Here is an 11504-nt window from a genome sequence, read left to right on the forward strand (position 1 = left end):
ACTCAATGCAAGTCGCAATGAAATTACAAAAAAAAGTAGTGCAGGAACCTTTCTCAAAGTCTCTGTGCTGTGACATGATTTGAAACTATTTGATCGGCAGTGGGGTGCAAATTGTCATATGATTTTGAGCTGTCAAATTGCTTGACAAAGTCCACCGATGTGAACCAGGGTCACGGTGACTTTGAAGTTTTAGTTGTCTTAAAATTTATTTGCATACAGTAAGGCCCCTTTCACACTGGGCGGTTTTCATGCACTACATCGCTAAAAATAGCGCCTGAAAAAACCGGCCCCTTTCACTCCAGTGTGAAAGACGGAGGGCTTTCACACTAGAGCGGTGCTCTAGCAGGACGGTGAAAAAAGTCCTGCTAGCCACATCTTTGGAGCGGTGAAAGGATCGGTGTATTAACCGCTCCTAAACCGCTCCTACCCATTGAAATCAATGGGGCAGTGCGGCTTTGCGGGCGGTTTTAACCCTTTTTCGGCCACTAGCGGGGGTTAAAACCATCCCGCTAGCGGCTACAGACCGCCACTAAAACGACGGTAAAGTGGCGCTTTACCACCAACGCCCGCACCACCCCAGTGTGAAAGGGGCCTAAAAAAGTATTGATATACTGTATGTGTATGTATCTATATTGTATATGTGTAGGATAGATTTATATTTCAACCATGTTCTGTGAATCATCTGTGAATCTCAGGTCAGGTTTACTTTCAGCTGAAAAAAGGAATGTTATAATCAATGTATGCATCTGGGAGAGGTTGAGTTCATCATGGACTTTGCGCTGATAATCAGCTGTATCCATAGAGAATATTTACAATTGGCTTATACTCTATAGAGATATATAGCATGTACTCTTTTCTGTATATGGTCATTAATCCAGATTTATGACCGGTTCCATTTTTTCCTGTGAAAGGTTCACATAATTTTTATTCTCTGATTTATTTTCTAGATGTTAATGTCTACCCTGGGCTGGCTGTGTTTTTCCAGAACGCTTTAATATTTTTTAGGTAAGTTAAAGTTAACCCCTCCACACTTGTTTCCGCATCAATAAGCATCTTTATTATTATTATTTAAGGTACTTATATATCACTGTCAATTTACGCAGCGCTTTACATATACATTGTACATTCACATCAGCCCCTACCCTCAAGGAGTTTACAATCTGATGTTTGGACTACATTACAAAAATCATAGCTTCTTGCCCTATAGTTGCAAGTTTTCATAGATTCCACATTTCTTTGTTCAACTCACCATATTGATTCCTGCATTATCGGTGGGCGGCTTTGTGTCCCTGATTCTTGAAGCCAGCCCACCAATGATGTCTGGACCAGCGCGTGATTAAAGAGGAAGTAAACTCAGATTGGTTTTACTCCCTCTTTTGCTCCCCGCAAGGCCTGCAAATTAAAAGCATAATGGGCTAGTATGCATCACATACTAGCCCATTATATGACACTTACCTGCAAACGAAGCCTGCGCTGTCCCCTGTGCAGGCCGCGTCTATCTTCGTCCCTCTTCTTTCTGGGGCCGCGGACTCCGGCTCTGTGACTTGCCGGAGTTGCGTGACGTCACTCCAACGCATGCGCGCCGGAGCCGTCAGTCACGGCACATGCTGGGGGAAGAAACAGCATGGTGGTCTGTTTCTCCACCTCGCATGTGCCAATGATTACATCGGCGCACTACAAGTGAAATATCTCCTATGCGTCACACGTTTAGGAGATATTTCCACTACCTATAAGTAAGCCTTATTCTATGCTTACCTATAGGTAAAAGTCACTTAAAGTGGAAGTAAACCCATCGATTTAACAGTTTCAAAAAACTTACATTCCTGACACGTCACATTGTTTGTGCTCTCAACCAAACTGTCAAACCATCCAATGGCTGGTGTCATAACTGATCACATGTGCAGCATTATAGCAGTTGAAGACTAAACAGAGGCTAAGATGGCAGTTTCCTTGGCTGAAAACAGTAGGAGGGTTTACTTTCACTTTAACCACTTCGCGCCGCTAGGACGTCCAGGGACGGCCTCGGCTTTCGGTGGTTATATCTGAATGATGGCTGAGGCCACAGACCTCATTCAGATATCGGTGTTTTCAGCCGGCGATTCCCTGCACCATAAGAATGATCATAGCGGCTGTTCCCCTCCCGCCGCCCTCCGGTGCTTCTACCGACTCACCGCTTCCATCGGTGAGTCGGTCACAGGATCCACCGGCCCCCGGATAATACCATAGAGATTTCCGGCAGACCAGATCATCCCCGGAGTCTCTATAATCGTTCGGAGGCCGGGCGCGATGTTATGACGTCACGCCCTGCCTCTGCATTCAAAATAACGGTACCGATTTGGCTAGGAAGCCAGGATCGGTTTTTTATTTTTTATTTTAGGCTTCCCAGCCTAGAGGTGAGATATGGGGTCTTATTGACCCCATATCTCACTGTAAATAGGTCCGATCGTGCCATATTTCTATTACAAGGGATGTTTACATTCCTTGTAATAGGAATAAAAGTAATCAATTTTTTTTAAGTGTCAAACTAAAAAAATAAAAGTAAAATTAACAATAAAAAAATAAAATAAAAAAAATGTAAGCGCCCCTGTCCCTGTGAGCTCGTACGCAGGATCGAACGCATACGCAAGTCCCACCCACATATGAAAATGGTGTGCAAACCACACATGTGAGGTATTGCCGCGAACGTTGGAGCGAGAGCAATAATTCTACCACTAGGCCTCCTCTGTAACACAAAACATGTAACCAGTAAAAAAATGTTAAAGCATCGCCTATGGGGATTTTTAAATGCCAAAGTTTAGCGCCATTCCACAAGCGCGTGCAATTTTGAAGTGTGACATGTTGGGTATCTATTTACTCGGCGTATCTTCATCTATCACATTATGCAAAAAAATTGGGCTAACTGTACTGTTTTTTTTTTTTTTTTTTTTGTTTGTTTTTTTTTTAAGCATGAAACAGTTTTTTTTTTCTGAAAAAAACGCGTTTGAAAAATGTCTGTGCAAATACCGTGTGAGATAAAAAGTTGCAACAACCGCCATTGTATTCTCTAGGGTGTTTGCTAAAAAAAAACATATATAATGTTTGGGGGTTCTATGTAATTTTCGAGCAAAAAAAAAGATACATTTTACATGTAGGAGAGAAATGTCAGAATTGGCCTGGATGCGAAGTGGTTAAAAGGGTTTACAGCCACTTTAAGATCTGGAGTTCTTGCATGTAGTTGACATGTCGTCATAGAGCTTTAGGTTGTTTAGTGTGAACCAGCTTTACGTGTGTGCAACATCAGCATACTTATTTCCATTATTTCCCATGATTTTGGGCAATCTCAGTTCAGGAGCTGCCTGGACTGTTGATGTCACCAATGCCTAAAGCCATACATTATACAATATTCTTATTCAATCTCCTTTAGATTTACCTTCAACTATGTAGTACAGGGGCCTGCCTGATTGCATACAAATTGAAAGTGTTTGGGATTGACCGCATATTATATGGTTTTGGTAAATCTAAAAGAAAAATTCTAGAAGAAAATTGTATAATGTATGGCCAGCCTAAGAAGAGGTGGAAATCAAGGTGAGTAGAAAATTCTGGACAGCCGCACTCAAAAAGAAATTTCTCGTGCCTTTATTAGAACATCAAGATTACACTGTACATGTCACAGCAAAGTAATACAGAACCAAAAACAGCTGATGCGTTTCACACTAAACGTAGTGCTTATGCAAAGCTATGAGTAAGCACTACGTTTAGTGTGAAATGTGTCAGCTGTTTTTGGTTCTGTATTACTTTGCTGTGACATGTACAGTTTGATCTTGATGTTCTAATAAAGGCACGAGAAATTTAATTTGGAGGGCGGCTGTCCAGAATTTTATACTCACCTTAATTTGCTATATGCATTAGCCGGCAACTGGGGCTCTTCATTTCATGGAGGAAAAACGTTTTTCGTTTCAGCAGACCTACCTGGAGCGGTGGTAACCGCATCTCTTTACTAAGAAGAGGTGGAAAGGGATAAATTGTAAGTCTGATTTTAGTGGAAAGATTCCATTTTCAAATGATAGTGTAAAGTTTTAACCCCTCCACCACTGCGCTGTAGCCAAATGATGGCTACAGCGTGGCCGCACTTTGCTGGAAGGCCATCATATGACGTCCTCCTCCTATGTTCGCGCTGTTCACACTCAACCCACGGAGGGTCATCAGACGCGTTTCACACTCCTGTGCTTAATCCTTTGGCAAGTGTGAAACACGCCTACGTCTGCTGACCCTCCGTGCATTGAGTGTGTGTGTGGCATGTCTTTCATTGCTACAGCTGACAATTTTACTGACAATCAGTGTCCTGATTATCGTGCAGCCCCAACAGTGCCCACCAGTGCTGCCAATCACTGTCGCCTATCAGTGCAGCCCCAACAGTGCACATCAGTAAAGGAGAAAATTTACTTATTTACAACATTTTATAACAGAGACTAAGAAAAAATTTAATGTGACAAAATTCTTGGTCTTTATTGGTTTAGCAAAAAATGTAAAAAACCTAGTGGCGATTAAATACCACCAAAAGAAAGCTTGATCCGTCATTAAATTTGGGTACAGCGTTGGATGACTGTGAAATTGTCTTTCAAAGTGTGAGAAAGCTGAAAATTGCCCTGAGCAGGAAGGGGGTAAAAGTGCCTGATAGGCAAGCAGTTAGAAGATGCATTCTATTGTGTTTATTTTCATAGAATAGGATGAAAGTATTCCCAATATGGTTCTAAAGGCATGCTGGCAGGTAGATGGGCTTTTCTACTGGCTGTGGGTGCTTTCCTAAGAAAACAAACTATAATGCCACGTACACACGATCGGAATTATGGTCGGAAAAAGCTCTGATGGTTTTCTCAACGGAATTCCGCTCAAGCTGTCTTGCCTACACACGGTCACACCAAATTCCGACCGCCAAGAACGCGGTGACGTACAACACGTACGACGGGGCTAGAAAAAGGAAGTTCAATAGCCAGTAGCCAATAGCTTCCGTCTCGTAGTTGAATCTGAGCATGCGTGAGTCTTTAAATGTCGGAATTGCATGCACACGATCGAAATTTCCGATAGAAAGTTTTTCCGTCTGGGAAATAGAGAACATGCTCTCAAATTTTTGCTGGCGGGAATTCGGCCAGCTAAATTCCGATGTAGCCTACACACTGTCGCATTTTCCGATTAAATGCTCTCATCGCTCTTTTGCTGGCCGAAATTCCGATCGTGTGTACGCGGCATAAGACATTTGAACACCCGTTTTTAAGAACCTGGAATGTATTTAGCTGGGCTTCAATGTTGATGTGCCACTAAAAGCACCCATCTGACATCACCCCTATCTGGTCTTTTAGACATTTATTGACCACTTTTTTTTTACTTTCTCCCGCAGCACTCTTATCTACAAGTTTGGAAGAACAGAAGAATTATGGTCCTGAAACATAGAATTGCATCTGTTTTTCCTGGTTTGACTGTTTTTTTTTTTTTTTGTTTTTTTTGCTGGTTAATGTTTATACATATCCGTTTATTTAAAACATTATAGACTCAGTTTTAGCACAATCTCCAGCGAGGCAGAGAGTCATTTCACAACACATTAGAATTGTCTGCTGTATCTCTGATAAGCTGGATCCTGTAATTTATTTTTTTATGAAGACCTGTGTTCAGAGGATGAAATGTCCTGCAGTGAATGATGTGGTTATTCATTTTCCAGCAGAGGGGCCATTTAAAGGATGAATACATCCAAAGGTGATAATGTAGTGCTAGGTAGACTGGGTCATTTCCTGATGACTTTGTATATGGCCCGCTTCATATCTGTGTGGTGCGTTTTAGGTGCATTTTCCATGCGTTACCATTGAACTCTTTATAACTTGCATTTTGATGACAGCTCATCATGATCACAGCAAGCAGAATTTTTTAACTACTTCAGCCCTTTGGGTGGTTCAGTGCAAGCTGATGTCTGTAGCAGCCACAGCATCTCGTGTTTGTTTTCTTTAGCTGGCTCCTGGCTGTAAAGTCAAAGTGATCTTTTTCACAGTTGGGTTGGTGGGGGTGATTTTCATAAAAAAAAAAAAAAAAAATTGAAAGTACAGCCAAAGATTGTTTGGCTGTACTTCTCCTGTGGATCATAGGAGTACAGTTCATTCTGCCCTCTTGTAACCCGTTTTCAGCAGACAGCGGGCTGAAGCCCACAGCCGGCTGACGTCACTGACTCGGTCCAGGCTCCAGTAAGATTGCAACCATATGTTCTGGTTTCTGCCCATATGCCTGGCCTGGCATCCAGCTCAGCCTCTTAGCAAGCTGCTGAGAGCCTGAGCCAGCTGCTCCTGCCCCCTCCACAGCCCAGAGCTCTACTGTGAGCACTGGTGGGGGGGAGCAAAGCAGAGAGCCATTGGACCTACAACGACCAGCTCTCTGCTCAGGGAGCTCTGAAAACCAAGCGTTTAGGACTGTTTGCTCAGTTTTCAGTCTTCGAGCTGGTGACGGACAGATGCTACATCCACCTAAGTATGATTCCCGGAAAAAAAAATCCCATACTTCTCTTTTAAACATAAACCCCATTGCCCTGCACACACCTGCAAATGCAAATTTGTGTTATCACCACGAACATTGGGAGTGAGAACAATAATTCTAGCACCAAAGCTTGCAGTTAACTCTCTTAATTGAGGAGTAGTAAATCTTTTAAAACATCTCCTATGGAGATTTTCAGGTACCATAGCTTTTCGCATGTTTGGTATCTATTTACTTTACGCAACCCTATATTTTATATCTTACCAAAAATTGGGTATTAGGGTGTTAATTGACTACAACTGGAGGGTGCAAAATCTGGTGCAGCTGTGCAAGCCAATCAGCTTCTACCTTCAGTTTGTTCAGTTAAAAAAAAAAAAACGTCTGGAAAAATACCTGTTTGAACATCTATTTTTCCAGACTTTTTTTTATTTTTTATGTATTTGCGCGTATTTTCACGCATATGCGTTCCTGCAATTTCACTTATTTATGCGTGCAAGCGGATATTTGCATTCACAATATGTTAGTTTTCGTGCATGAGGCATAAATTACTGACCAAAAAATGCATATTTTTCTATTTTATCTTTACTGAAGAATACATGGCGCTTGTTTACGCGCCTGTGTGTATAGACACATTACAATTAATGAGCTGTATTTTAGCTCAGGAAAAAAATAAGCTGTACTGAGCTTTTTCATTCTGCAGTGTGCAAGAGGCCTTAAGCTTTGACAAAAAACCTGGAAGCTGATTGGTTTTTATGCAGAGCTGCACCAGATTTTGCACTCTCCAGTTTTAGCAAATCAACCTCTGTGTGTGTTTGCAATAAAATACGTTTTATTATATTTTTCCTGAAAATATATGTTTAATAAACAGTTACGCAAATACCATGCAAATTAAAAGTTGCAATTACTATCTTTTGTATTCTACGTGGCCTCTGCTTTAAAAAATATATATATTGCTATGGGGGGGGGGGGGGGTAAAGTAATACTAAACACACACTGTTTCATTTACAGTGTCCCTTCTCTTACTGAATGTGGATGATGATACTGTATATATTTTTTTTATTAAAAACTACCTCTGTCCTAATTGATATACAGCTGTCAGATGACCCAACTCTTTCCCAGCCTGTGTACAGGGAAACGGTGGTAGCAGGAGCTTCTAGTCCTCTGCTGCTGGTCACATGTGCGAAAAATAAATAAAAAAAACAGCCTTTGGGATAAAGAGTAAAAATAAATAAAATCAATTAGCTGTTTTAAATTGTCGTACAAATATATATTTGAAATTAAATATTATTTTTTGGCAATAACATGATGTGGGCAGATTTCTTCCAGTCACATTGTGTGCAATGCCCCTTAGAATAACAGGGAGGTGAAGTCTCCATTAATCAACTTGTAATATCCCACCCCCACGGTGTAAAGCTGTTTAGAGGACAGGGAGGAGGAGGGAGGGAGAGTGTCATTTACCACTGTGTGTATGCCCACATGCGTGACTCTAATCACATGGGCTGCTCAGATGTGATAGGGAGGAAAGGCTCAGGTTAGAAAATACACTGAAAATGCAGCATGTGCAATAACAGCCAACATTGCTTTGCAAAATCCCTAACTGCAGTGGGGACATGGACTGAAGGAGGGGATAGAGACCAGCAGGATCAACCATGTTTTTTTGCAGAATACAGAGAATGAATCCCATAGCGACTGAGTATGAACAGCATGTAATACACCATTTATGATTGTTTTTAATTATGTGGGTTAAATTACATTATAAGTAATATGGACAAAAATGCAGATTTTTATATGTGTGCAAAAAAATAAAAATTAATGCTCTAGAGCAGAAGTGGCTAAACGCACTGCAGTTAAAATGCACTTAAAGCACACAGGTGTGAACAGGGCCTAAATCGAAGTTATTGCACCAGTGAGATCTCCCTGATTCAACTCTTATCAGTAAAGCCCATACACCGCTTGAATTTCAGCCAAATCCTGCTGAATTGGCCAAAGTTCAAGCCAAAGGGGGCCCTGCTGGCTCCATCCAGATCAACAAACTTTGATCGAAAAATATCAGCTGAACAGGGGTAAATTGTTGGCCCAACATTGACTCCAGGCAATCAGATGCAGTCACTGTTGTGGCCCTCTGAATACAGTAACCAACAGTGGAGATTTCTTCACCTACACTATTTTGCATAGATGGGGAGAATGGACTGGTTTCTCTTGCTTAGCTTGTGCCACTGAGCAAGAGAAATCCTAATACAGCCTAAAGCCGGTCGTACATTGATCAAAATTCAACTGGTTCAACAGGGAGCGGCCAACTTTCAATCCATGTATGGGCATGCTATTTTTAACTTAAGTTGATCCATTGATCATCTTGGGTACAACTAGCCTGTCGGACTTTTCAGCATGCCATTATTGCCAGCGGCTTTAGCCTCTAGCAGTAATCATTGCTTTCTGCTGCCCAGGAAGGCTCCACCCCCCCCCCCCCCCCCCGCGCTGCGTGGTGGAAGGAAAAAAAAAATCACATCTATGGGCTGCCAAAGCCGGACGCACACACGGGCTGAATGTCGAGAGACAACAGCCGGGTTAAAGAAAAAACGTCCGACATTCGGCCCCTGTGTATGTCAGTCTGTCCCGCCTTGGTCGAGCATGCTGTCCCCCTGTCAGGACACATCGGCTCAGCGGAGGGTATCGCCGGACTAACCTCACAAACTAATAGTGTGTGTACCCGGCCCCTCATAATGGGCACAACTGTTGTGTGGCCCCTGGAGCTCAATGCAGAGGTTCACCAACAAATTCACTGAGAGATGTAAGCACCTTTTTTCTTATATATATATATATATATATATATATATATATATATATATATATATATATATATATATATATATATATATATATATATATATATGATATAGATGCAAGAAAAGAACCAAAATTTAGACAATCTTTAATCTTAACCACCTATTTGATTGGGCAGACATAGCCCATATGGCTATACTTAAAAGAGGAAAAAAACAAATACAAGAATCCGTCAGGTGGTTTAATTCTGCGGCATTTACTTAACACTGAAACATTACTTTTGGGTGGGTTGATCTTTTGACAATTTTAGGTTGTATGCAGACTAGTGACCAGAACACTTTTTCCAGGACTGTGTTTCTCTTGGAACTGGCATGTCTTCTCTGTCCACTTAGACAACATTCACATGGCTGTGACATGGCCATAAAAATGTTACTGATCATTGTGGGTGGCACCTTTCTCTGGTACATTCATGGACTGCAAAAGGGATACAGATTCCACATCCTGCTGACTGGCTGGTAAAAGAGCAGCAGCATACCGATGAGGTGATCTCTCTGCTCTCTTCTCCTGTTAGCACATCTGCATGCAGCAAACTTGATTGGCTTGTAGCCTTGTCCCAGTCTTAGTGTTGCTATATAGGAGGTTGCAAGAGACCAATATCAAGTCAAGGTCCGGTACTTCCATTTGTTTAATTAAAAAAGATCAACTTAATGATAACCCATGGATACTTAACTGGTATAATTCATCCATTGGCTTCCCATAGTCTCAAATCTCAGACTAAAGTCTATGTTTCCACCTCTGCATCATGGAGAATTACATCTGCTATGGATTGATGGAGTCAGGAACCTGGACGTTAGAGATCTTGTAGCCTTGTAGGACCCCAAATTAAAAGGCTTATGCCCCTCTGCTGTAGATTTAACCACAAAATGACTGCAGTATGACATTTATATAGAACAGTATTTTTCATTCACGCATTTACTGCCAAGTTTTCATCTGCTGTATTCCTTTTTAATGTACTTTTATCTGTAGCATTACAATTGATTGGTGTACTGATGTGTGTTGAGACATTATTGCTGTAAGTGTACCTCTCCTATGCGTGTACTAGACACATTCGGGTTGATTTAATAAAACTGGAGAGTGTAAAATCTAGTGCAGCTCTGCAAAGAAACCAATCAGCTTCCAGGTTTTATTGTCAAAGCTAAATTGAATAAGCTGAAGTTAGAAGTTGATTGGCTACCATGCACAGCATGACCAGATTCTGAGTGCTCCAGTTTTAGTAATTCAACTCTATTGGGCCTATTTATAAAGGACCAATCTACTAAATCCTATCTTAACTCAAAAACCAAAATGTAATATGTTGCAGCTTACCAGTCCTTATATGGTGGCTATATTCGTTTTAATATTCCAGGCTTCCCACCTTTATTTACACTTGGTGATCCTGCCAATAACACTCTTCCTGTCCTAGGCTGACAGTGCTGACACGGTACTGTACCTATGGAGAAGAAGCATTATCACTTTAGCACAGTGAGTATGTTAGGACTACAGAACACCTCCCGATCCCCTCATTGTCATACCACAGGCAGAGGTGTTCTGTAGTCCAAAGAGAAACCTGAGAGCAATCTAGCATGACAACACAAATTCACTATATTGTATCAGGGTAAGAGATACAAAATAGGACCATGGAACCCTGTCACCTTACATAGTCTTCAGACATACCTGAGAACAGTGTCAGTGCAGAGAGAGAGCACAAAAGTTATCGGCTCCTAAGGTTTCTGGCAGGATCAACACGTAGTTGAATTTATTGAACACAAATATTATAAGACATTCAACTGTATATTTAAAGTGGAAGTCCTTGCTAAAACTAAAATCCCTGTGTGACAAACCCTTGTCCTCAACAGGACGTTGTCTGCCGTAAATGCTTCCTTTCCCCCCACCCAAAGTGACTCCTGTCACACCCTGCATCTATAGACACCCACATTCTAAACCCTAACCTATCTAGCCCTGTAAAGATAATATTGTTATACTTACCTTTTCTGAAGGCGATCCGACCCGATCTCCAGCGGTGGAAGCTCTGCAGAGGAAACTGTGAAATTAACAGGGAGTGAAGTCACCCATAGACTTACTATGGGGCTATTGTTGTTGGACATGTCCTCTGCACCCGCTTACGCAGAGAACCCGTGGCCGACAGCTCAGCGTGGGATCGGGTCAGACCACCCGTAGAAAAGGTATGCATATTT

The 11504-nt window shown here is 41.7% G+C and overlaps 1 protein-coding gene across 2 annotated transcripts in view; it reads left to right on the top strand.

Moving 5' to 3' along the window:
• TMEM50B (transmembrane protein 50B) overlaps positions 1-7396 on the top strand; it is a 38782-nt gene extending 31386 nt beyond the window's left edge. For both annotated transcript variants that reach the window (XM_077479963.1, XM_077479964.1), the window contains exons 6-7: positions 948-1005; positions 5375-7396. In XM_077479963.1, coding sequence (XP_077336089.1) covers positions 948-1005; positions 5375-5420 — 104 coding nt within the window. In that variant the 3' untranslated portion in view covers positions 5421-7396. The remainder of the gene's footprint in view (positions 1-947; positions 1006-5374) is intronic.
• The last annotated feature ends 4108 nt before the right edge of the window (positions 7397-11504 follow it).

This window comes from Lithobates pipiens, unplaced genomic scaffold (assembly GCF_037356315.1).
Source record: "Lithobates pipiens isolate NorthernLeopardFrog02 unplaced genomic scaffold, aLitPip1_a1.2 Scaffold_16, whole genome shotgun sequence".
NCBI lineage: Eukaryota > Metazoa > Chordata > Amphibia > Anura > Ranidae > Lithobates > Lithobates pipiens.